This window comes from Talpa europaea, assembly GCF_964194135.1.
Source record: "Talpa europaea genome assembly, chromosome: 12".
NCBI lineage: Eukaryota > Metazoa > Chordata > Mammalia > Eulipotyphla > Talpidae > Talpa > Talpa europaea.
This window is the reverse complement of record NC_140079.1, coordinates 4,462,174-4,486,149: the sequence shown is the minus strand read 5'-3', so window position 1 is coordinate 4,486,149 and position 23,976 is coordinate 4,462,174. Positions and strand designations below refer to the sequence as shown.

Below are 23,976 nucleotides of genomic sequence, written 5' to 3'. Positions count from 1 at the left end.
ACAGAGACATATCAAGTTCAACGTGAGGCACAGCTGGTTAGGACACATCTGGTGGACGGAGAGAAGCTATTAGTCCAAGCCCGCGTGCCATTAGATTGTGTGTTGTGACACCATGTTATTTCTAAGAATATGCCCAACTTGCATAGAGACCTGGCACGGGTGTGTTGTGTGGCATCAAAGGGGCCTCCCTGGTGGCACAGGTGGTTGAGCGCAGTGCTGTGAAGCTGTCTGCAGACCATGCAGCACGGGTTCAATCCTGGCCAGCCACGGAGATACCTACACAGCACTGCAGACCTCTCCTGTCTCCCCTGCTGCTCCCATCAGGAATGCATTTAGTCAATCTGCAGGTTCTGTTCCCCACTCTGTCTCTGCTGAATCCTCTCACCCTCCCACACATCCGGCCTGTACCCTAGTTCTTGTATGCATGAATAAAATCTTTTTTTTTTTTTTTTAAAAAAAAGGTCAGGAAAGTGAAGGAAAAATTATTGTCTTCCAAAAGATTTTTCAGTACTGAAACGAGTCGTCACAGGTCACTACAAGCCCTTCCTCTGGCTGCTAGAAAAGCAAAGGGAGACCCTCACTTGGTGTTACTTCTCCTGCTGTGGCAGTGCGGTGTGTGCATAATATAGAGGTTGCTCAATAATCCTACCAGGGATGAGGACAGTGACTTGTAAGGAAGGTGACGCCTGGTGTCAGGAGTCAATTTCTGTGGCAGTGCCGGGTGCTGGCAGCAGCGAGCACGTTAGCACTTCCCTGCGCTGCTAAGCAGAACACCTGCCTAATCTTTGGGAGGCCGTGCAGGTGCTCAGGCTTCAGAGTGAGTGTGGCAGTTACAAAAATCTTTCGTCTTCAGAACTGCATATTTAGCTGGTAGGGAAGAGTCATTTCCTTCTGACGTTTCAACATAAGGCTGGGCAGTCACATCACTATAAAAGCAAATAAAGAAATTCCTATTTGCTTTTGCAAAAGTGCCATGACAACAAGGAGTGTGGTGTCTAAGGTTTTATATAAAGGAACTCAGTTCTCTGCTTAATTAGAGTGGAATGACACTATTGGGCATATGGGGTGTCTGTGCCCCCCAAATATTTGTGCCTTGAGGATCAGGGTATCATGTCATGCTGCAGGAGGCCTTGTTGCTCCAGCCAGATAGGATACTGACAAGCAGCAAAGAAAAAGGCCTCACACCGTGGGGCTGAAGATCTGGCATTTTTTTGTTTTTTGTTTTTGGTCATAGAAAAAAAAATTATTAAAAAGTATATTAGCCAATAAATTATATATATTAGCATACTGTAAGTAAATAACATAAAAAATTATTTGTTTAAAAATTAGTTGTTGGGCTGTTTGGCTCACTTGACAATGGGAGACAAGTTATTGAACATGCCTGACAAGCATTATAATACAATAATTATAGTAGGTTTTTTTATTTTGTTTTTTTTTTGAAGTTTTTTGGGAAAGTTTTTAATATGAAGTTATTTGAGTTAAGGAATTTCTAGGTAGAAAAAGTTTTGATAGCTAAACAACAGTTGGCCTCCGGCCAAAGGTCATGTAAATAAAATAATTTTTTAATGCTTAGGCTTTAGCTAATAGAAATGTACTGGCGGTTATTTACTGTTTTAAATAATTGTCTAAATAAAAAAATAAGTAGTTTTAATGTTAGGTCTGGTTTATTATTTATTAACCTTAAAAGCTGTCATTTAGCTGAGACCTGTAGGGGCCAGTAGTCTATGGAAAACATAATATACTAATTGTTTTTGCTTTACACATGATAATGTATTTTCTTATTATTATTACTAATAATGAATAAAAAAAGACCTACTGACTCTCTCGGCAGAAAATACTAGCACCTCACCAAGTGTCAGTGTCTCCTCATTCTACCTCATCCCCTTCCCCTCAGCCCTTAAGTTTCAGTTCTTTCGTTTTCGCCGATGCCGTCTCATCCTTTCAGGAACCCCTGACAAGACGTTTTGTCGGAGGCTGGTGCCCGGCAAGTGGCGCCCGAACAGGGACTTGAAAGGTAAGATTTCTTTCCCGTGCGGGGACGGCTAGGATCTGCTCCATAGGGTAGGGCGCATACCCGCCTGTAGAAAAAGCAGGTTTGAGGGGAGCAGTAAGTCAGAACCGTAATAAGGCGAGTGAGTGTCATTACGTGATAAGGCGAGTGAGTGTCTTATCGTTGAGAAAAATTGGGCCATATTGAGTCTAAGAAAAGAGGACTCTTTATTGATATAAGTATACTTGTTAAAAAAGGCCTTAAGACCTCTCATGCGCAATTGGCTAGTTTCCTAAATTTTGTTGTGATGTGTTGTTCTTGATTTCCAAAAGACAAAAGAAAATTATGGCTGTCTGCATGCCTAAAGGACATCAAAGAGGACTCAGCTGACAGCCCCGTATTAACAAAACAGTATTAGAAAAAGTGATCAGGATTCTTGGGATAGTAAAATTGTTTTTCAAAAGCCAAAAGTTAATTCTAGAGCTAGTAGTGACCTCTTTGCAGAGGCATCGGCTCCCAATTATGAGACCATTCCAAAATCCAGCCCAAATTTCCAGCCCCGACTTGGCTAAAATTGTTAAGATAAAAAATAAAAACTCAAAAACAAGTAAGAAATAATGTGTCATAATCTTAAATAAAAAAAAAAAAATACTCCAATCTTTTCCTGTTAATTATTTGGGGAGGAAGCTAAGTTCCCCCTGGTGGAGTTTTGCCGTTGTTTCTTTTAAAATAAATAAATAAATAAGACATTTCTAAATAATAGTATTCAAAATTCATTCACAATTGGTAAAGTAATAAAAAATAGTTAAGTATGACTATGTAAAATTATATGACTATAATATAACTAAAAGTTTTTTATTAAAATAGTATAAACCCACTGCAGTGGACTGGTGGGGGCTGCCCTTGATCTCAACAAGCAGCTGCCTGGACTTTTTCTGCAGTGTTGGAATCACTGGCAGGTCTCTACTGCCTTCAGGCTGTGGGGGACTGAACTTTTCTATTGTGCACCTTAAAAAATTATTTTGGTTCATTCTACAAAAATAGTTCCATTTCCCTGTGTTTCTCTGATTTTAAAGTCTAAATTGTCTTAGGCAAAAACTGTTAAGTTAATTTTGACTTGCTAACAAGCTACACAAAATACTTATTGATTAAATAAAAATTTTAAATTTACTTATTGGACCTGTAAAAAGTTAAGTTTCTTGTTAAAACTAATTAACCTGGTAAAATATAAAGTGGTAATACAAACATTTTTGAACAAAATTCTAAACCTCAGTATCTTCACACATATTGGTAAAATAACTATGTCTTAAATATATACACATGGCCAAAATTTTAAATGTATTTCAAGAAATCTCTGTGTCTGTTTGTGTCTGTCTTTGTGTTTTTGTTTTGTTTTGTTTTTTACCTCCGGAGGACTAATAATAAATGGCGCCTATATAAATTCTCATAAAAACAAATTTTAACATCATCTTCCAAAATTTTTAATATACAAAAACTAGTTCAAATTTTATAATATAATTCAAAACATATATGCCTTAAAATTATATTAAATATTAATAATCTACTCTGTATAAATGTATCTTTAAAGTATTTTTCTTTCCTTGACTAAAAACGTATATATATACATATATGTATGTATATGTAATTTTTTTTTGTCATATTAACTTTACCAAATACAACTAAGTTATACTGTTTTTAAGTCAATTTTAAAAATCTGCAATGTTTAAAGTAACATTTTGGGGTGGTGAACACACAAAGCACCTCCTTATGTTCTGAACTACTAAAAAAAAAACACCATCATAATTTGTTAAAAGTTTCAGTAATGTCTAAAAAAAAAAAATTAATAACTAATGGTTAATTAAAAAAAAAAGGTAAAAAAAAGTAGTTTTGTCTTAAAATTAAAATGTCTGGTTGTGCCAAAATGTAAAAACTAAAAAAAAAGCTAAAATTAAGGGTATGTAGTAAATTGTAAAAAGTTTAAAAAAAGTAAATTTTATTTGCCTTGCTTTATAAAACCTACAAATAATGAGTTTAAAAAAAAACAATAATATATGTTAAAAATTTGACTGTGTTACATTATTTAATCAATTTATTCATTTAATGGTAAAAAAACTAATTAATACTAAATCTTGCTTTCGTGTGGCCACACAGGCCATTTCAGTAAAGTTGTCAACATTGTGGTGCTGGACTAAACCGGTGCCTTCATGGAAATTTTGTGTTGTTGTTTCTGTTGTTTTTCTGATGCTTATGACAAAGCTTCCTAAAAATCTAAATTCAAGTACAAATTTGGTAGCCTGTCATTTGACTGATACAAGAAAATTTTGTGGAACCTCAGTAGAACTCCTGAGACACTCCACAAAGTTTCTCCCTTTCCTCCTGGAAAAGGCGTTAGATAAATTTGTTCTATTTGGCTTACCTACTGTAATAAAACTAAAAAAAAAACATTGTCATTTGAAAAAAATAATAAAACTTTGACATGTACAAAAATATTAACACTAATTTTCTAAAATGTATATAAAACCTTTCAGTACCTAATATATATACAAATTGTCAGTGGTAATTGTCACCTTGTAATATTGTATATTTCCATTATTTATTAATTATTAATTATTTATTGTTTACTAATTATTATTACAAAAATTGTTTCTAAAAAAATAAAAAAAAAACCTCAATAAATTCCTATTAATAAAACTGTTAAAAATAAAACTTTCCTACTAAGGACTAAATAAACCTAAAAATACACCTAATATTTACTAAGTTTTCTTTGACATAATACTGGTAATTTTTTTGCATTTTGTTCTAAATCCACAAAGTTTTCTTGTTTTGGTAACCAAAATCTGCAACAAGGTTGCAATTTTCTTTCCAGCAAACTAACTTGTGTTCACATTTTCTCTCCCCTTGATACCAACACAGCATAAAAATAGTGGTAGTAATCTTTTACTACTTATCTCAAAGTCTGTTTTTGCATAATTTCCATAGAAATTTTGTCTGCTTAAACTAAAAAATTGGACATAAGTTTCATTGTGTGGCTTTAAGTAAAATTCTTCCAAAAAATTAAAACAAAGCTAAACCAAAAAAAAAAAAAAAACCTGTTTGCTTTGTTTGTAAAATTACAAAAACCTCCAAAAAAGGTGAAAAAACTTGCCTCCATTGGCAGGACTAAATAACCCAGCCAACAAAAAGTCCCTAATACCCTCATGAAAAAAAAAGCCCAGGTAAAGTCTAAAAAAACCAACTTTGTTCCTAAAGCCTACATGGACCGAATGCCAACAGTTTGCTCTGATCGTATATAAAGTGTTCCAACAAAGCCAACTAAAATTACTATTTAATTATTCTGCCCTATAATTGTATACAAAAATAAGTAATATGGTTTAAAAATAAATTTAATTTACAAACTTTCGCTAGACTGTTAAAGTTTAAAATCAAAATTAAAAAAATTTATATTTTACATAAATTAAACCATTTCAAAATTTCTTTTTCTAAAATTTTGACATATTTACTGTCTTATTTTGGCTAATGTCTCTAAATTTTTTTTTTACTTGAACTAATAAACTGTTTTTCCAAAAATAAAGGACTTTTGCTTTCTACAATGGACAATACCTAGAAGCACTAATTTTATTTCACACTAAAACCCAATAAAATTTTCATCTAAAACTACATTCCAACATACATATAGTCAATCTTCATCGCCATAAAAATAATGGTCAAAAACAAAAAAGGGGGAGATGCTGCAGGAGGCCTTGTTGCTCCAGCCAGATAGGATACTGACAAGCAGCAAAGAAAAAGGGCCTCACACCGTGGGGCTGAAGATCTGGCATTCCTTTGCTTTTTGTTCTTGGTCATAGAAAAAAAAAATTATCAAAAAGTATATTAGCCAATAAATTATATATATCAGCATACTGTAAGTAAATAACATAAAAAATTATTTGTTTAAAAATTAGTTGTTGGGCTGTTTGGCTCACTTGACAATGGGAGACAAGTTATTGAACATGCCTGACAAGCATTACAATACAATAATCATAGCAGGTCCTTCTATTTTGTTTTCTCTTGAAGTTTCTTGGGAAAGTTTTTAATATGAAGCTATTTGAGTTAAGGAATTTCTAGTTAGAAAAAGTTCTGATAGCTAAACAACAGCTGGCCTCCGGCCAAAGGTCATGTAAATAAAACAATCCTTTAATGCTTAGGCTTTAGCTAATAGAAATGCACTGGCGGTTATTCACTGTTTTAAATAATTGTCTAAATAAAAAAATAAGTAGCTTTAATGTTAGGTCTGGTTTATTATCTATTAACCTTGAAAGCTGCCGTCTAGCTGAGACCTGTAGGGGCCAGTAGTCTATGGAAAACATAATATACTAATTGTTTTTGCTTTACACATGATAATGTATTTCCTTATTATTATTACTAATAATGAATAAAAAAAGACCTACTGACTCTCTCGGCAGAAAATACTAGCACCTCACCAAGTGTCAGTGTCTCCTCATTCTACCTCATCCCCTTAAGTTTCAGTTCTTTCGTTTTCGCCGATGCCGTCTCATCCTTTCAGGAACCCCTGACAAGACGTTTTGTCGGAGGCTGGTCCCCGGCAATGTCAAGATGGGATCCTTAGGCACAGACATTTGGAAAACTTGGACACAGAGTGAGAATAAGGCGCTGGGTGGCTACAGCTCTGGAAGGTGCAGGAGTTCATGCAAAAGGAGTAACAAAAACTGGATGCACTTGACATCTGATTTTTCTCTTGGGATCAGAGAATCATTAAGAAACGTTCCTTTGTCCAGTCCAGTGTCCACAGGGAACTCATGAGCTCAGAGCGTGGAGCAGGAGAGTGAGGTGTGGCTAATGAGACCGCGTGGAGGGCGGTAAATACCCTGTCTCCCTCGGTCCCTCAGACTGTCCAGCCCGGGACCGGAGAGGACATGATTCCTGTCTGTGGAGCCCGACCTCTGCCCAGGGACCAGCCCTGGGCGCCCTCCTGAGATCCTGTCTGTGACACAGCCCAGATCCATCCTCAAGCGTCCAGGAGGGACTCAGACGCTACATGGAGAAGCCCCCCTCACAGCCCCCACCCAGGTGAGTCTCAGAGCCCAGCAGGCAGTTGGGACAGATCCAGGGAAAATGCAAACTGAGAAGTTCTGCCTCCGGTCACAGAGATCAAACCAGGCCCAGGGACAAGAGGTTCCCTTGTTCTCTTGCTTGACTGTTTATCAATTTATAATTAATTTACATAATTTGTGTCTCAAAACTGTCCACTGCTCTCAACAATACGGAGATGGTGCTGACAGTGAAGAGACAGGAAGGAAAATCTGTTAGGATGAGACGGAAGGAGGAGTGGGAGGCTTAAAGTGGTTCCAGCAACATTAGGACAGAGCCAAGAAGTTCTGGAGTTAAGGCAGCAGGAAATAAAGTGTTAAATGTGAAGGGGTCGCACGGAGGTGGATGGGGTGTGTGAACAGGTGATTTGTATTAGACGGATCTCGAGTAGTAGGACATGTTACCTCACAGAGATGCTGATGAGATGAACTGTGTGTAGAAATTCCCGCAGCTCCGGTGCTCACATAAGTAATATTTTAATTTAATGTCACTGGGGACAATGAAGACTTTTTCTTTGCAACCACTCTATTACTGGCAAATCTGCATAGTTTTGCTTGGTAGTGTTTAGCTTTATTCAATTTTAAATTAATTGTGCTCTCTGACAGTTTATTTACTTACTAGGGCCTGAGTTTTTATTTGGGTTTGGGATTCAAATATTCAAACAGAGTGGGAGTTTGTCAAAATAAATCTTTTGTACTGAATTCTTCCACATATGTAGAGATTGTTGGGCAAAAAGCTTCAAAAGTTTTCAATTCTGTTGGGCCTCAGTTGATCCTGTTTTGTCCCACCATGCATTTTAAACATCGGCTGTTTCTTGCAGTCTTAGTAGTACTAACCTATCATCCACCTTGTGTTCGTGTCACATCTGTTTTTCCTCATTACTATGTCTCCTCAGTTCTGTGATTTGATCTCTTGTATTTTCACTGAGATTTAATTGACATGAAACAGTGTGTAATTTGGAGAGAAACCTGTTGATTTGATATATTTAAATATTGCAATATGATTATCACTGTAGCACTAGCTAACACCTCCATCCATACACACAAGGAATATTTACTTTTTCACAAAATGATGAAGAAATAATCTCTTAACAGCTTTGAAGGTTATAGGAAAGTACTGTTGACGATGTCACAATGCAGGAGATTCCAGAACTGTATTCATCCAGCAGCTTCAAGTTTGTATCCTGGAACAACTTCTTCCAAATTCCCTACCCTGGTCCATTTAACTAATTTAATTCTGTTTAAGGACCACTCACATAAGTGATATGCAGGATAGGTAGTTCTCTGACTTCTATCACTTAGCTCAGTGTTCTTAGTTGCTAGTGTTGTAGCAAAAGGCAGGGTGACCTTCTTTCTCTTGACTGGGTAATATTTTATATTTTATTATATACAATGTGAATTCTAACAACACAGTATTCTGTGTATTACACATTACATGCCTTACGTAATCCATGTACATTTATTTTGGACAATCAAGAACAATCTTATATATATATATATATATATATATATATACACGCGCGCATAAAGAGAGCAGGCATATATATTTTATATCTGTATATGTACACATTATTTTCTTTATTCATCCACTGATGGACTCATAGGTTATTTCTAAACTTTTGTTCAGTAAACAAGGGTGTATGGACAGCTTTTCAATGTTCTGTGTTCATTTCCTTTGTACATGTATGAACACATCACATGGGGGTCTATCTTTGCTATTTTGAGGAGCCTCTGTTATGTTTTCCACCGTGGCTGCTGCAGTGTATGAGCCACTGACAGCACCCCAGAGTCTCTGCGCCCCACGCCCATTGCTGACCATCTCCCTGGGAGCTCTGTTAGCAGGTGTGATGTGACATTAGGATTTGCATTTCTCTGGTGAGAGTGATTCTCCTTTTGTGCTTGCTGACCATGTAGGTGTCTCCTCTGGAAAATACACATTTTGGAACTCTCTAGTATTTGTACAGGCAATGACTTCCTGTGTGACATCAAAAAAACAAGAAGCACATGTGGTGATCCATAAACTGAAAAGCTTCTGGGACAATGGGAAGGCAATTCGTTAAAAAAAAAATGGCACCCACCTTCCCATCTCCTGCAACACACTCTTCTGTATTCAAAGGACAATATCGAACTTTTCCTCAGCATATTGGAATCCATTTTTGTTTAGATAGAAATAAGAGCTTTGGATCTGATTAATCAATGCTTTGGGAAAAGTGTTACTTCTCATTTGCATTTTCAAGTTTTTGACAATTTAATTTTTAAGAGAACCACGTGGATATAATTAAGTCTTGTTACATCTTTTCTTCACAAAGTCTTAGGTTTGTACTCCGTTGTGCTTAATGCATTAAAGGTGATCCCGGTATATGTAACCAGGCTTTATTTTTTTGCTATTCCATTGACTTTATGAACTACAATTCCCTAACACAGCTTCTATATGATGAAATCACAAAAGTGAGCAAACTAGCTGCAGTCCCTGCTCATGTGGATGTTACATTATGACAGAGAGGGTTGAGCACAAGGAAATAATGCATGTGGGATATGAAGGTCTCAGGAATAACATGGAGGAAAGGGGCAGACTGTTGGGGCACAAGCAGGATTTTATGGAATATTGTCTGGGGAGGACACTGCTTGTCGGAAAAGGAGCAAAACAAGGACCAGTTTATCTGTGTCAAAGAGAGATCAAAACCTAAAGCCCAAGGAAAACATAGAATCAATTTCACAAAAAAAAATACCAGAGGAGGGACCAGCTCACTCACTACTGCATCATGTCACAGTGTGTGGTCACATAAGTGGGAACAGGTACAAAAACAACAATCAGATCGGTAGCCTACTGTCAACCCCATTACAGGCGCGTGGAGTGACAGCGGGTCAGTCGGCCTGGGGGCCCTGGTGTCCAAGGAACTGTTCTTCACCCAGCCTGGCTCTTCAGTTGGGGCCTCACTCACAGGGTCTCTCCCTCATTAGCAAGAACTGACCTTTCAAATACTTCTCTCCTGTATGCGATGGATGCCAGATACTCTGAGGTTGCCTAAAGTCAGACCTGCCTTTTACTCTGTGATGAAACTTACCTACTCACACACACATACAAAAATGACACACACGTACACACGTAAACTCAACTGATGGAAGAGAACTGTAAATCAATGTCCACGGTGTGTTCAGACATTGCAATCTGACCATATTCTTTATAAAGCTCATGTAATATGTATTTATTTGGTTACTATTGCCAACTAATCTAAGCCAGGGTGTCAGAATATAGTGAATACATTAATTTCACACATAATATCATGCCTAGATTTTTGGAAACTGCAACTTTAAGTGAAATCATACATAGAAAAACCAACTTTATCATAAGTCAGTCGATATAAACGAGAACTAAATTTCCTATGGCAGATTTCTGGTCACAACAACATGCAGATAATATAATTGTTCAAACATATTTAAAAGAAAACTCAGGAAATTTTCAAAGAAAATTTTCACTTGAAAAATGTTTGCATTCGATGTAAGAACGGCTAATTATTTGCAGCATCAAGAAAAGTTGGGTCATTATCAGCTTTGAAAATTACAGGTAATAGCACGAGCTCTATGAGATGAAATTTATTAACTGACTGTACTTCAAATATTATCACCCCATTTAAACCCCATTCTTGATTGCTCTGCTGTGCTTAAGTTTACATCACTTCTGTCTCTATCCCCCAGGCTCACCAGCGACCTGGCGCCAGGAAACCAAACCCACCCCACAGCGTTCACCCTCCTGGGGCTCTCAGAAGAGGCCTCGCTGCAGCCCCTCCTCTTCTGGGCATTCTTGGCCATGTACTTGGTCACGGTCACTGGGAATCTCCTCATCATCCTGGCCATCGTCACGGACCCCCACCTGCACACCCCCATGTACTTCTTCCTCTCCAACCTGTCCTTTTCCGACATCGGCTTCACCTCCACCACCATCCCCAAGATGCTGCTGAACATCCAGACACAGAACAAAGCCATCACCTACGCGGGCTGCCTCAGCCAGATGTTTTTCTTCATATTCTTTGGAGGACTGGACACCCTCCTCTTGACTGCCATGGCCTATGACCGGTTTGTGGCCATCTGCCATCCCCTGCACTACATGGTCATCATGAACCCCAAGTTCTGTGGCCTCCTGCTTCTTGCATCCTGGCTGTTAAGTCTTCTGGATTCTCTATTACACAGCTTAATGGTTTTGCGACTGTCCTTTTGCTCACAGCTGCAAATCCCTCACTTCTTCTGTGAACTAGACCAGGTGGTCCAGCTTGCCTGTTCTGACACCTTCCTCAATGAGCTGGTGGTATATTTAGCAACGGGGATTCTGGGGATCATTCCTCTCAGTGGCATCCTTTACTCTTACTCTAAGATTGTGTCCTCGGTTTTGAAAATCTCCTCAGCGAGCGGCAGGTACAAAGCCTTCTCCACCTGCGGGTCTCACCTCTGCGTGGTCTCCCTGTTCTACGGGACGGGGCTCGGCGTGTACCTCAGCTCCACTGCTACCCACTATTCCAGGGACAGTGCAATCGCCTCGGTGATGTACACGGTGGTCACCCCCATGCTGAACCCCTTCATCTACAGTCTCAGAAACAAGGACATAAAGCAGGCCCTGGGGAGGCTCTTCAGCTGCAGAGCAACCCCAACGTGACGGGGGCCGCTTCCTCAGTTTGTCTGGTCGGGAGCAGCGGAGCTCACAGTGTATGGACTGAGTCACGATACTTTCCTCAGTTAGTCAGAGATAATCTGTGCTTTGTCTCATGTGCACAGTTTGATATCAGTTTTTTATAAATTATATATATATGTTTATGGTATTTCCTTATTTTGAACTGTTCTATATGCTGGGTTCAGTAGTAAGAAAAACATAGTCTGCATGCATATTTCTTTGGTAATATGTTTAAAATAGGAAATTGTGCACTTAAAATGTAATAAAAATGAAAGGGAGGAAAATCTGTGCAGCTGTATAAGACAGCCATTTATGAATTACCTGCAGAAAAATCTTGTCATATCACAGTATCCATGAGTGTCAAAGGCTAATATTCACTGTCCCTTACTCGGTACTTCCTTCCTTCCTTTGGGTGCTTTGTTGCTGGCCCACAATATCCTGTTCATGTCATTTTGCTCAGGGCTTTGTGTTTTATTTTTTTTCCTTCTAGAAGAACTCTTGTCAGCTTTTATGGTGAGGCAGGCAGACCTGACAGTGATAACCTCCACTGGTTCTCCGTCTGGGAATCTTTTATTCAATTAGAATAATTTTCCAGGATTGAGTATTCTTGGCGGGAAGTCCTTGTATGCAGGGTTATGAGCACTTCATTCCTCTTCTCTCCTGGAGAGTGGGGAAAAATCTGAGGAAAGCCTAATTTGGATGCCTTTGCAAATTCTCATTTTGTTCAAGCCTCCTGTAAATTCTTCTCTATTTTCTGATTTTTTTTATAATTTGGGGTGTCAGGTGTAGATCATTTTCACTTTGAAATTTGGCTGTTTTCTCTACATCCTGGACATTCATGGTTATTTCACTCTTCAGGTTTAGAAAATTCGCAGCTAAGATATATATTTTTTTTTTTTTGAAAGGCGTCCCTCCTCCCTGCACCTTCATCTTCTGGGTTATCCATTCTGCTTCTTTTTCTACTCCTAATTGCGTATGAAATAGTTTGTAGCATTTCCTTATATTTCCTATATCTGTCTCATTTCTCTCGTTTTCCTAATTGGGTGATTTATACATTTGGATCCTCTATTTCCGAAGTTATTTTTTTGCCAGTTTAATTCTACATAAAACACTTTGTATATTTGTGTTCATTTACATTCAGAGACTCTTTTGTGCTCCCTTAATATTGTCCATCTCTTTGGTGAAGACTCCCTGGTTCGTTATCTTCTTTCTAGGTTCTCGCAGCTGCCTGTCTGCTCTGAGTCACCTCCCATAACTCACGGGTGTATTTACCGTTGTTGCACCATGTCACTGAGACGCCTCTGCTTCTCTCTCCTGTATTTATGAGCCAGAACTTCTGTTCTGCTACATTTTTTTTCCTTCATATGCTCAGTTGTTCCCTGATTTCTAAGTATTTGAGTCACCTCATTTCCAGGTTTATAGCTGGGATGCTATGGGTCAGTTTTTTTTTTAAAAAAGGATTTATTTATTTTTAATTTAATTATATATATTTTTAAATCATTTTTAATTTTTGCACAACATATGCATTTTCATCTTGGTGATATTCCCTATACAATTCCCACCCCCCTTATTTTGACAGTAATCCCTCCTACCTACCTATAGCTGCTTGTTGATTTTGATTTTTACTTTTTACTAGTCTTTGATAGTTTCTTTTCTAGTTTATCTTGGCTTGAGGTGGGCTGTGAGGAGTCTGGAAATTAAATGTTGTGTAAGTTACTTGAGAAGTGAACTCTGTCACCTCCACCTCCTCTCCTCTCTCCACAGAAGCTCCAGTTGGTCTTCAGTTGTCCTCACCTCCCGCCCACCACCTTCGGTTCGTTCCTGCCATGGATTGAGTCTCCTGGTGACTGGAGCTGGGTCTAGTCCACAGGGTTCCATCTCTGGACTCAGCTGGCCTGGATATGAAAGGGGCACCTACGTGGACTGTGTGCCCATTGCACCGCTGTGGCCAAAGGCAATGACCACCACAGCCCCCAGCCCTGCTGTCTACTGAGGGACCCGGGTTGCAAATGCTGCCAGTCTGCTTGAGATGTTGCAAAGCAGTGCTGTGTTCTCTGTCCCACCTGTCCTTCTTTCAGCTCTGGGATCCATTATGAAGCCATCTGGGCTCCCCTGAAAACTCTGATCTCCTCACTCTGGTAGAGGCTGGAGATTTTCTTTCCTGTACTGGTCACTGAGCTCACAGGGCCCCAGGCCAGAAGAGGAAACACTTATACAGTGTTGATGGAATGTAAACTTGTGCATCTGTTATGGAACCAGTATGGAAATTTCTAAAAATTTAAGAATATAAATTCCCTGTGATCCATTTGTCTCATTTCTGAGTATTATCTGAAAAACAGACTCAAAAATCACTAATTCCAGAGTTGTGTGCCACCCATGTTCACTACAGCGATATTTACAATGGCCAAGGTAGAAACAATCCAAGTAATGGACAAATGGGCAAGAGACGTTATATATGTAGATAATGGAATACTATTTAGGTATTAAAAAGATGACATTGTGCCACTGGCAACAACAGAAGGATAACACCAGAATTGTCCTTATTGAAGTAAGTCAAACAGAGAAAGTCAAATACCATATGATTTCACTCATATGTGATGAAGAAAACAAAAAGATCAGGTCAATAAAAGGAAATATACTTTTGGGCTATTTGAGAACAATCAGTGGTGAACAGAAAGATGGGGGAAGGGAGGTGGTTAATCAGAAACCAAGGACAACGGTATAATGAGAGATAAAGTTAAACATTTAGTAGTGAACTTTAGGTCATGTATACATGTGTTGATTAATATTCATGTATGCCTGAAATTTGTATAATGATATAATGCAAGGTTACTTCAATTTAAAAAATAAAAGGCTAAACTCAAAGGAAATGGAAAATAATTTAATGGAAGTGTCTCCTTTAATAATTAGTGTTGTGTTAAAATTAACTAATGTTTCATAGTGAATAATGAAGTTATTTTGCATTATAAAATAATATGTACAATTATTGTATTAGAGGAGCCATAAGAAATAAGATCACACATGCTTCAATTGCTGTCTAATGTTGTTTTTATAAAAGATGTCCCTAAATCTGTTTTCTTGTGTCTAATTGTGTAGGAAATATAAACCAGGATTCAGATGGATATTTTGAGAAATAAATGCCTAGAAAGAGCTTTTTTTTTATATATTAGGATGAGTTGCATTCATGTAGAGTTTTTAGGCTTTTCAGCATACATGGATGTTGGATCTAACTTAAATAATAAACCAGTTCAGTTAAAGTGGCAGGAAATAAACACAAAAAAAACCAGCTCCTCCTTAAATATGAACAATGAGTTAGAGAGGGAATAAAAAAAGAAAATTATATCATTTACAATCACACCAAAATAAACGAAAGTTAAATACCTAGTTAGTAAACTTAACAAAGGATGTGAAGGGCCTGTATAAGGAAAACTATTAGACACTGTTAAAAGAAACAGAGAAAGACACAAAGAAATGGAAAGTTATTCTTGCTCATGGGCAGGAGAATCAATGTGGCCACAATGACCATCCTCCACAAAGCACTACACAGAGTCAATGCGACACACAAAATTATCCACGGCACCTTTACGGCATAAAACACACATTACTGACTTTCATATGGATTCACCAAAGACCCCAGAAAGCAAAGCAACTCTGACCAGAAAGGGAAATACTATTACAATAGCAGGTGTCAAACAATACTATAAAGTTATAGTAATCAAAACAATACTGGATAATTAAAATGGTCGGAAATGATAACAGACACAGAGACCGATGGGATAGAAGCAAGACCCAGCAATACATCAGACTTACGGGAATATTTACTCTACAAAATAGGAGCCAAGAACATACACCAGAGCAAAGAGCCTCTTCAGGAAATGACAAGGGAAAACTGGACACTTATGAAAAAGAATGAAACTAGATGACTCTATCTCAAAACACACAAAAATCAATTCAAAATGAATAAAAGTCTTGGATGTAAGACCCAAACCATAACACACACAGAAGACAACTTGGGCAAAACACTCTACAATATAAATTTCAGATGTGTTTGTGGATTCATCTCCAGCAGCAAAGGAAACAAAGGGGAACATGAATAACTGGGACTGGATCAACCAAAATGCTTCTGTGCAGTACAAGAAAACATCACTACAACACTAAGACAGCCTACTACAGGGAGGACATATTTGCACAGCTTAATTCTGACAATTAAAGTCATACAAAGAATCTGGGGTGTTGAGGTCCATCCTCTCCTGTTCCAAACCCACCGAGAGGTGTCAAGTTCAACGTGAGGTAACACAGCTGGTTAGGACACATCTGGAGGACGGAGAGAGGCTCTTAGTCCAAGCCCACGTGCCATTAGATTGTGTGATGTGACACCAAGTTATTTCCAAGTACGTGCCTAACTCGCATAGAGACCTGGCATGGGTGTGTGAAAACATCCCTACTGTGTTGTGTGGCATCAAAGGGGCCTCCCTGGTGGCACAGGTGTTTGAGTGCAACACTGTGAAGCTGTCCACAGATCCGCAGTGCAGGTTTGATCCTGGTCGGCAACAGAGATACCCACATGGCACGGCAGACTTTTCCTGTCTCGCCCGCTGCTCCTCTCAGGAATGTATTTAGTCAACCTGCAGGTTCTGTTCCCCACTCTGTCTCTGCTGAATGCTCTCACCCTCCCACACATCCGGCCTGTACCCTGGTTCTTGTACGCATGAATAAAATCTTTTTTTTTTTTTTAAAAAAGGTCAGGAAAGTGAAGGAATAATTATTGTCTTCCAAAAGACTTTTCAGTGCTGAGACGAGTCATCACAGGTCACTACAAGCCCTTCCTCTGGCTGCTAGAAAAGCAAAGGGAGACCCTCACTTGGTGTTCCTTATCACGCCTGCTCCTGCTGTGGCAGTGCAGTGTGTGCACGATATAGAGTTTGCTCAACAGTCACTGCCTGGGATGAGGACAGTGACCTATAAGGATGGTGAAGCCGGTGTCAGGAGTCATTTTCTGTGGCAGTGCCCCATGCTGGCAGCAGTGAGCATGTTAGCGCTTCACTGTGCTGTTAAGCAGGACATGTGCCTAATATTTGGTGCACGGGCTTCAGAGTGAGTGTGGCAGTTACAAAAATCTCTAGTCTTCTGACCTGCACATTTAGTTGGCAAGGAACACAGTCGTTTACTTCTGGAGTTACAAACATAAGGCTGCTGCAGTCACATCACAGTAAAAACAAAAAAAGAAATTCCTATCTGCTTTTGCAAAATTGCCAGGAAAATAAGGAGTGTGGTTGTGAAGGTTTTATATAGAGGGCTCGGTTTTCTGCTTTTTGAGAGAGGAACAGCACTACTGGACATATTGGGGGGGGGGTCTTTGCCCCCACCACACTTGTGCCTTGATGATCTAGGGTATCAAGTAAAGATGGGCTCCTCAGCACAGACATTTGGAGAACATGAACAGAGAGTTAGAATAAGGCACTGGGTGGTTACAGCTCTGGAAGGTGCAAGAGTTCATGATAAAGGAGTAACAAAAATGGATGCATTTGACATCTGATTTCTCTCCTGGGATCAGAGAATCATTAAGAAACTTTCCTCTGTCCAGTCCAGTGTCCACAGGGAAATCATGAGCTCAGAACTTGGAGCAGGACAGTGAGGTGTGGCTAATGAGACCGCGTGGAGGGCGGTAAATACCCTGTCTCCCTCGGTCCCTCAGACTGTCCAACCCGGGACCGGAGAGGACATGATTCCTGTCTGTGGAGCCCGACCTCTGCCCAGGGACCAGCCCTTGGCGCCCTCCTGAGATCCCGTCTGTGACACAGCCCAGATCCATCCTCAAGCGTCCAGGAGGGTCTCACACGGCTACATGGAGAAGCCCCCCTCACAGCCCCCACCCAGGTGAGTCTCAGAGCCCAGCAGGCAGTTGGGACAGATCCAGGGAAAATGCAAACTGAGAGGTTCTGCCTCAGGTCACAGAGATCAAACCAGGCCCAGGGACAAGAGGTTCCCTTGTTCTCTTGCTTGACTGACTTGTCAATTTATAACTAATTTACTCAATCTGTGACTGAGAACTGCCCACTGCTCTCAACAATACAGAGATGGTGCTGACAGTGAAGAGACAGGAAGGAAAATATGTTAGGATGAGACTGAAGGAGGTGTCGGAGGCTTAATGTGGTTTCCCCCAATATTAGGACAGAGGCAAGAAGGTTTGACGTTAAGGTAGCAGGAAAATAAAGTATTAAATGTGATGGGGTCGGCACTGAAGTGAGGGGCTCAGTTTTAGGATGGGGTGTGTGAGCAGGTGATCTGTATTAGAAAGATCCAGACCAATGGAGGCAGATGACCCCACAGAGCAGCTGAGGATAGGAATATTGTGTAGTGCGTCCACTCTATTAGTTGCTCACAGAAGTAATACTTTTTCTTTCATGTGAGCTGTGGGAGACTAACGAGTTTTACTCTGCAACCACTCTATTCCTGGCAAATCTGCATAGTTTTCCTTGTTAGAATTTTGCTTTTTCAGTTATAAATTGTGCTCATTCCTACAATTTATTCACTTAGGGCCTGCATTTTTATTCTGGTCTTGATTCAAATATTCAAACAGAATTGGAGTTTTTCAAAATAAGTGTTTTGCACTTAATTCTCCCACATATACATAGGCTTTTGGATAAAATGTTTAAAAGTTTTCCAATTGTGTGGGCCTCTGTTAATCTTTTGTGTTCCACTATGTACTGAAACATGGGCTGTATCTTGCATTCTTACTGGTAATAATATATTACACACACTGTGTTCATGTCACATCTGTTTTCCCTCATTACTGTCTCCTCACTTTTGTGATTTGATTTAATTGACATGAAACAATGTTAAAGTTGCAGAAAATTATGTTGATTTCATATATTTATATATTGAAATACAATTACCACTGGAGCACTAGCTGACACCTCCATCAATATACACAATTAATAATTATTTTTGTCACAAAATTATTAAGAAATAATCTCCTGATAACTTTGAATGTCGTATGAAAATACCGTTGACTATGTACAATGCAGTAGATTCCACAATCTCAGTCATCCACCAGTTTCAAGTTTGTGTCCTGAAACAGCCTCTTCCAAATTCCCCACCCTGGTCCATGGAAGCTATTTAAGTCTGTTTCAGGACCGCACACAGAGGTGATGTCCAGGATTTGTAGTTCTCTGACTTGTGTCATGTGGCACAACGTTCTTAGGTGCTCGGGTTGTCAGAAAGGGCAGGGTGTCCTTCCTTCTCTTGACTGGATATTATTTGATATTTTATTATATAGAATGTGTTTTATAGCAACATGGTATCTTGTGTGTGTATTACACATTATATGCTTTACATAATCCATGTATATTCATTTGGACAATTAAGAGTAATTGTGTACACGTATTGTGAATATATATTTTATATCTATACATGTACACACTATTTTCTTTATTCACCCATTAAGAGACTCACAGGTTATTTCTAAATTTAGGCTCAATAAGCAAGGGGGTGTGGATAGCTTTTCAATGTCCTGTGTTCATTTCCTTTGTACATGTATAAACACATCACGGGGGAGTCTAACTTTGCTATTTTGAGGCGTCTCTGTTCTCTTACCCACGGTGGCTGAAGTGGTGTATTAGCCACTGACAGCACCCCAGGGTTCTCTGTGCCCCACTCCCACTGGTCATCTCCCTGGAGCTCTGTCAGCAGCTGTGAGGTGACAGCCCCTGGTTCAGATTTGCATTTCCCTGGTGAGTGATCCTCAGGTTCTTGCTGACCATCTAGATGTCTCCTCTGGAAAATACTTATTTGGGTGCTCTCTGCCATTTGCATAGGCAATGACTTCCTGTGTGACATTAAAAAGCAGGAGGCCACACGTGGTGCTACATAAACGGAAAAGCTTCTGCATACAAGAGAGACAAAGTGATGATGGGCAGCCAATTTGTTCCTGAAAAAAGCCCCCACCTTCCATCTCCTGGATCACATTCTTCTATATTCAAGTGACAATATCAATCTATTTGTCAAGCATTTTGGAATCCATTTTTATCTAGAGAAAATTGATAGGTTTGGATTTGCATTTTTCAGTGCTTTGGAAAAAGCGTCATTTCCATTTTTCATGTCCAAGCTTTGTTCAATTTACATTTAAGAGAACAACGTGGATGTGATTAAGTTCTTGTTATATCTTTTCTTCACAAAGTCTTAGATTTTTCCTCCATTGTGCTTAATGCATTCATGCTGATTCTGGTGTATTTATCCAGGCTTTATTTTTCCTTCTACTCAATCTATTGTATGGATTACAATTCCTTGACATAGTTTCTATATGATGAAATCACAAAAGTGAGCAAACTAGCTGCAGTCCCTGCTCATGTGGATGTTACGTTATGACAGAGAGGGTTGAGCACAAGGAAAATAGCGCATGTGGGATATGATGGTCTCAGGAATAAACAACACGGAGGAAAGGGACAGACTGTTGGGGCACGAGCAGGATTTTATGGAATATTGTCTGGGGAGGACACTGCTTGTTGGACAAGGGGCAAAACAAGGACCAGTTTATCTGTGTCAAAGAGAGATCAAAACCTAAAGCCCAAGGAAAACAAAAGAATCCATTCCACAGAAACAAAAACCAGAGGAGGGACAATCTCACTCACTCTGCATCATGTCACAGCATGTGGTCACATAAGGGGGAAAAGGTAGAAAACAACACTCAGATCAGGATCCCACTGTCAACCCCATCACAGGCGAGTGGCGTGACAGCGGGTCAGTTGGCCTGGGGGCCCTGGTGTCCAAGGAAACTGTTCTCCACCTGGCCTGGCTCTTCAGTTGGGGCCTCACTCACATGAGGTCTTCCCCTCATTAGTAAGAACTCACCTTTTAAACACTTTTGTCCTGTATGCCTGGGATGCCAGATACTCTGAGGTTGCCTAAAGTCACACCTGCCTTTTACTCTGCGATGTGGCTTACCTACCTACACATACATGCAGAAACGACACACACACGTATACACGCACGCACAACTGATGGAAGAGAACTGTCATTGTCCAGTGTATTCAGACAATGCACTCGGACATTTTCCTACATGCTTTAATTATTCTATTGTGCTTCTTTCATGTAAACCCAGGTCTGACCCCTGATGGATGTGAGTTTCAGGATATGGAAATTCCTCTTGCGTGTTCTCCACAACTATATTAGCATGTTCCTGTCTTTCTCAACTTGTCATTATTTTTTGTGAGACCATATTCTTCATCTAGTTCATGCAATATGTATTTATTTTTCTACTATTCCCAACTAAACTAAGTCAGGGTTCGGTGTCAGAGTATAGTGAATACATTACTTTCACACTTAAATATCATGCATTGATTCTTGGAAACTGCAACTCTAAGTGAAGTATTTTGCAAAGCAAATCATGTACTTATCATGCATATATTGTTGCCACATGATGTCTCCTTCATAGATAAATCCTGCTGCCTCAGATTATTTTGTTCAAAGTCTGTTAATTGGAAGTGATTATACAAGCTTCCCCTTGATTCTAACTCTTCATCCAACTACATAATTTTACCTAACAATAGTAAGCACCATATGAAATATTATTTTCTGAGACCACACACATACTTCACAGAAAACTTGCTAGGGGCTAGGATTTTTCTCTTTTTTTAAAAAATAAAATACGTATTTATGATGTATGCATAGAAGAACTAGGGTGCAGGCCAAAGTTGCAGTGGGTGAGGGCACTCACCAGAGACAGAATGGGGGCAGGACAGGCAGATCGACTGAAATACACTGCTGAGGGGAGCAGTGGGAAGATAAGAGAGGTCTGCTGTGCCATGTGGATCACTCCCTGGCCAGGGATCATACTCAGGCTGTCCCAGTGGTAGCTGTGAGACTTAGCCCCTAGGCCACCAGGGACACCCAAGGGCTAGAATTTTTCAAAGTCGGTCTCACTGCTTTTTTCCATGATTCCAACAATATTTGGAAAAGCAATTGATCAAATGTATTTAAAATAAAATATTAGGAAATTTTCAGATACAATTTTGACTTAGAAATATGTTTACATAAAATGTTAACAATGGTTAATTATTTTCAGTATCAGGGGAAGGTGAGTCACTTAATAGCCTTGAAAATTTTGGGTAACGGGCTCTAGCTCTAAGAAATGAAATTCATTAATGTATTTAAAATGAAATCACCCCATTTAAACTCATTCCGTGACTGCTCTGCTGTGGTTAAGTTTACATCACTTCTGTCTCCATCCCCCAGGCTCACCAGCGACCTGGCGCCAGGAAACCAAACCCACCCCACAGCATTCATCCTCCTGGGGCTCTCAGAAGAGGCCTCGCTGCAGCCCCTCCTCTTCTGGGCATTCTTGTCCACGTATTTGGTCACGTTCACTGGGAATCTCCTCATCATCCTGGCCATCGTCACGGACCCCCACCTGCACACCCCCATGTACTTCTTCCTCGCCAACCTGTCCTTTACTGACATCGACTTCACCTCCACCACTGTCCCAAAGCTGCTGCTGAACATCCAGACACAGAACAAAGCCATAACCTATGTGGGCTGTCTCAGCCAGATGTTTTTCTTCTTACTCTTTGCAGGAGTGGACACCTTCCTCTTGACAGCCATGGCCTATGACCGGTTTGTGGCCATCTGCCATCCCCTGCACTACACGGTCATCATGAACCCCCAGTTCTGCGGCCTCCTGCTTCTTGCATCCTGGGTGTTAAGTTTTCTGCATGCTCTATTGCACAGCTTAATGATTTTGCGACTGTCCTATTGCTCACAGCAGCAAATCCCTCACTTCTTCTGTGACCTGGACCAGATGATCCAGCTTGCCTGTTCTGACACCTTCCTCAATGAGCTGGTGATATATTTAGCAGCAGGTGTTGTGGTGCTCATTCCTCTGAGTGGCATCCTTTACTCTTACTCTAAGATTGTTTCCTCTGTTTTGAAAATCTCCTCAGCAAGCGGCAGGTACAAAGCCTTCTCCACCTGCGGGTCTCACCTCTCCGTGGTCTCCCTGTTCTACGGGACGGCGCTCGGTGTGTACTTCAGCTCTGATGCTACCCATGAATCCGGGGACAGTGCAGTTGCCTCGGTGATGTACACGGTGGTCACCCCCATGCTGAACCCCTTCATCTACAGTCTCAGAAACAAGGACATAAAGCAGGCCCTGGTGAGGCTCTTCAGCTGCAGAGCAACCCCAACGTGACGGGGGCCGCTTCCTCAGATTGTCTGGTCGGGAGCAGCAGGGCTCAGTCCAGGGACTAAGTCATGATCCTATCCTCAGTTAGTCAGAGATAATCTGTGCTTGTCTTATGTACACAGTTTGACATTAGTTTTTTATATATTATATATTATAAATTTTTTATATATTACAAATATCCTCTGTATTTCCTAAATTATTTTTAACTTTTCTGAATACTGGGTTCAGTATTAAGAAAAGTATAGTGTGAATGAATTTTTCTTTAGTAAAATGTTTAAAACAGGAAAGTGGTTACTTACAAAGTAATACAAAGAAAGGGAGGGGAAATATGTACAACTGTATCCGGTAAAAACAGCAATTTATGGATTATCTGCAGAATAGCTGTGTCATGTCAAAGCATCCATGAGCGTCCAGGGCTAATGCTCAGCTGTCCCTACTTCTGTAACTTCCTTCCTGCCTTTCAGTGCTTTGTTGTTGACCCATAATATTCCTGCTCATGCCATTTTGCTCAGGGCTTTATGTTTCATTTTTTCTTTCTTGTAGAAGAACTCCTGTCAGTTTTTATTGTCAGCCAGGCAGACCTGGCAGGGATCAACTCCATGGACTTCTCTCTCTGGGGAAGCTTTTATTCACATTCATATTTGAATAATTCTGCAGGGTGGAGTATTCTTGGGGGGAAGTCCTTGTGTGTAGGATCATGAGCACTTCCTTCCTCTCTGTCCTGGAGGGTGACTGGGGAAACGTCCGAGGAAGCCTCCGTTGGATGTCTGCGAATTCTTTTTTCTACAGGCCGCTGTGAATTCTTCTCTTTTTTCTCATTTTTTATACTTTAACAGAGGGGTACTGGGATGTCAGTTTTTTCGCCTGGGTGTTATCTATACTTCCTGGATATTTATGGTTATTTCACTCTTTACGTTTAGAAAATTCTCAGGTATGATTTTTTTGAAAAGGGTCCCTCTCCCTTCTTTATTCATCCTGTGGATCATCCACTATGCTTACGTAGCCACTTCTATTTGAGTCTGACATTCTTTGTAGCGTATCCTTATTTTTCCTATGT

The 23,976-nt window shown here is 39.9% G+C and overlaps 1 protein-coding gene and 1 pseudogene across 2 annotated transcripts; both read left to right on the top strand.

The window, feature by feature from the left end:
- The first annotated feature begins 10,831 nt into the window (after nucleotides 1–10,831).
- LOC311182665 (olfactory receptor 7A10-like) lies at nucleotides 10,832–11,678 on the top strand (annotated as a pseudogene). Its single transcript has one exon. The product of its transcript is annotated as an olfactory receptor 7A10-like (transcript).
- Nucleotides 11,679–16,751: 5,073 nt separating this feature from the next.
- LOC311180635 (olfactory receptor 7A10-like) lies at nucleotides 16,752–22,925 on the top strand (the record flags this gene model as incomplete). The annotated part of the gene is made up of 2 exons (XM_084248552.1): nucleotides 16,752–16,834; nucleotides 21,974–22,925. The coding sequence occupies 2 exons, from the start codon at nucleotides 16,752–16,754 to the stop codon at nucleotides 22,923–22,925; spliced, it is 1,035 nt and encodes a 344-aa protein (XP_084104678.1).
- Nucleotides 22,926–23,976: the final 1,051 nt, after the last annotated feature.